This window comes from Propithecus coquereli, unplaced genomic scaffold, assembly GCF_000956105.1.
Source record: "Propithecus coquereli isolate 6110/MARCELLA unplaced genomic scaffold, Pcoq_1.0 Scaffold500, whole genome shotgun sequence".
NCBI classification, from domain to species: domain Eukaryota; kingdom Metazoa; phylum Chordata; class Mammalia; order Primates; family Indriidae; genus Propithecus; species Propithecus coquereli.
In genome coordinates this window covers 85,697-87,860 of record NW_012150842.1, presented here as the reverse complement: position 1 = coordinate 87,860, position 2,164 = coordinate 85,697, and the positions used below count along the sequence as shown (strand labels likewise).

Here is a 2,164-nt window from a genome sequence, read left to right as displayed (position 1 = left end):
TTTTAAACATATATGCCAAAATGTATATATTAATTTAAACTCAGGTGAACAATACTTGTCTTATAAACAGATGAAAATGAGCTTTAGAAAACAAACTTTCAAATGGAATTCATTTCAGTTATGCCACAACTCAGAGAAATGTCACATTTATTCAATTATTTGTTACGAAGAAGTTTAACTGTTTTGACCAATGAAAAGTTAACAACAAACTGAAAAAATCTGAGAATAGCATGATTTAAAGAATGCCAATCTGTAACCCAGAGGACGGGTATTTGCATACTAATTGTAATGTCCCTGCTGTCACATTACCTTCAGCTCGAAGATCAGTCAGAGACAGAAATTCTGCATCATCTGTGACAGTCAGACAGTGGAACGAAACATGCCAGTGAAGTGAGTTGCTGTTTAAAGCTATTTTTACCTCAGAAGATGTACAAATGAAACACTTGAGTCTTCATTAGTCTAGATGTTTTGTTTCCTTCATTTATGATATATATATGCTAATTGTCTTTCTTTCTGATTTATTTTTTCTCCTTTCTCTACTGATTGCTTCTTTTGTAAAATGTCAACAATTTGTCTTGTGCAATTAATTCTTTATGTGCTAATGCAAGGTTATAAAGTGGAGAAAGACCACTGAGCTCTCTTTATGTGATGTTTTTCAAAATTATGAAGTGAGTTAGAGACATAACATATATATGATCCTTGCAAAAATCATCTTCACAATATTTATTGAAAAATTTTTACATGGATATTAAATGCTGGGTAAGGAAGCAGCTGTCACTTCCTGGAGCACATGGACTCCTTGCTTGAATTTTCCATTCTCCAGCACACTGCTAATTGAGTGTGAACAGCTAAGTTGTTGGATTCCACATTTTTTAATGCAATACAACTGGTTCTAGCTGGCTCAATTAGCAAGATAACTGGTAGCTTTCACGCAGTTCCCATCTGGCCTGGCTCTTCTCCGGACATATAATGTGGGTACTGCTGGCCTTGATGGCACCCGATTAATGAAGAAAACAGAAAGGAAATCGGCCAAAACCCCATGAAATACTAAGTGTAATTTTGGCTCCAGATTCACAGCGAATTTTCGTGGCAAATCGTATACACTCAAAAAGTTATTCCGATTATGCATCACAATTTTACAGGAAATAAACACACACACAAATGAGAAGAGCCAGATAAAAGCTCTGTTAAAGTTGTCACTAAAATCCAAATTAAAGATGAAAAAAGAGATGAGGGAGTGTTTATTTCAGCTTAACACATGGCAAGTAGAGCCAACCAAGTCAGTACACTTAAATCAGGCACCCTCTTTTTCCCCAATATTTATTCAATAGATTACTTTCTTAGAATTTATATAGTTGCATTACTAAGACAAAAAATAACCTATATCTAATTCACATCTAACATAAGAAATGACCTGTTATTATTTGATAATATATGAGCCTTAAGAATCTCTGTTTTATGTAAGCTTTCTACTGGGTAGCGAGTTACCACAATTTAACTATTATTTCAAGGAAATGTTCGTGTGAAGTGTGATAAAAGTCTATTGCAGAAAAATCATCTTCCAGATAGTTATTACAAATGTTCCAAAACATGAAAAAAATACAAGCGTATATGCATTAACTTGTCCATTTTAGGAAGAAGTGTGAAAAGGATTTGGGTTACAAGCAGACATACCTGTGTTTCAGTTCTAACTCAGCTCATTACTGTCTGTGGGGTCCTGCACTCGTTATTAGCATCTCTGAGCCTCTTCATTCATTGATAACACAGGAATGAAACAGATTGTTATTTTCAAGAGTAAATAAGGTAAACTATATTACGCATTGGTATACATTGTACACATTCAATACATGCTTGTGCATTTTAGCGCTGTTATAAATATTGTCTTTTGGTTTATTCATAAATACCAATAATTGCTCTTCCACAGAACTACAACTATACAAGGAAACGATTTGTATTTTTTACAAATCTAAATGGCAACAAACAAGCATTATTCCTTATAATAGTTACATTTCACTTAATTTCTGAAAAGTAAATGCTGCATTACCTCCAACCCTTTAAGCATATCAGATAGTCAAAATTGAACCTTCTGGGTGAGAATTGGGTTAGAAAATAGTGAGCCGAGGGCATTCCAGGCATTATCACACACCAGCAGGGATATTTCTTC

At 34.1% G+C, this 2,164-nt stretch overlaps 1 protein-coding gene across 1 annotated transcript in view; it reads left to right on the top strand.

Moving 5' to 3' along the window:
* Positions 1-379: 379 nt before the first annotated feature.
* The window catches only part of RGS21 (regulator of G-protein signaling 21), a 13,108-nt gene continuing 11,323 nt past the window's right edge, over positions 380-2,164 (top strand). The window contains exon 1 of the mRNA XM_012656350.1: positions 380-390. Within this exon, the coding sequence (XP_012511804.1) occupies positions 380-390 (11 nt within the window). The remainder of the gene's footprint in view (positions 391-2,164) is intronic.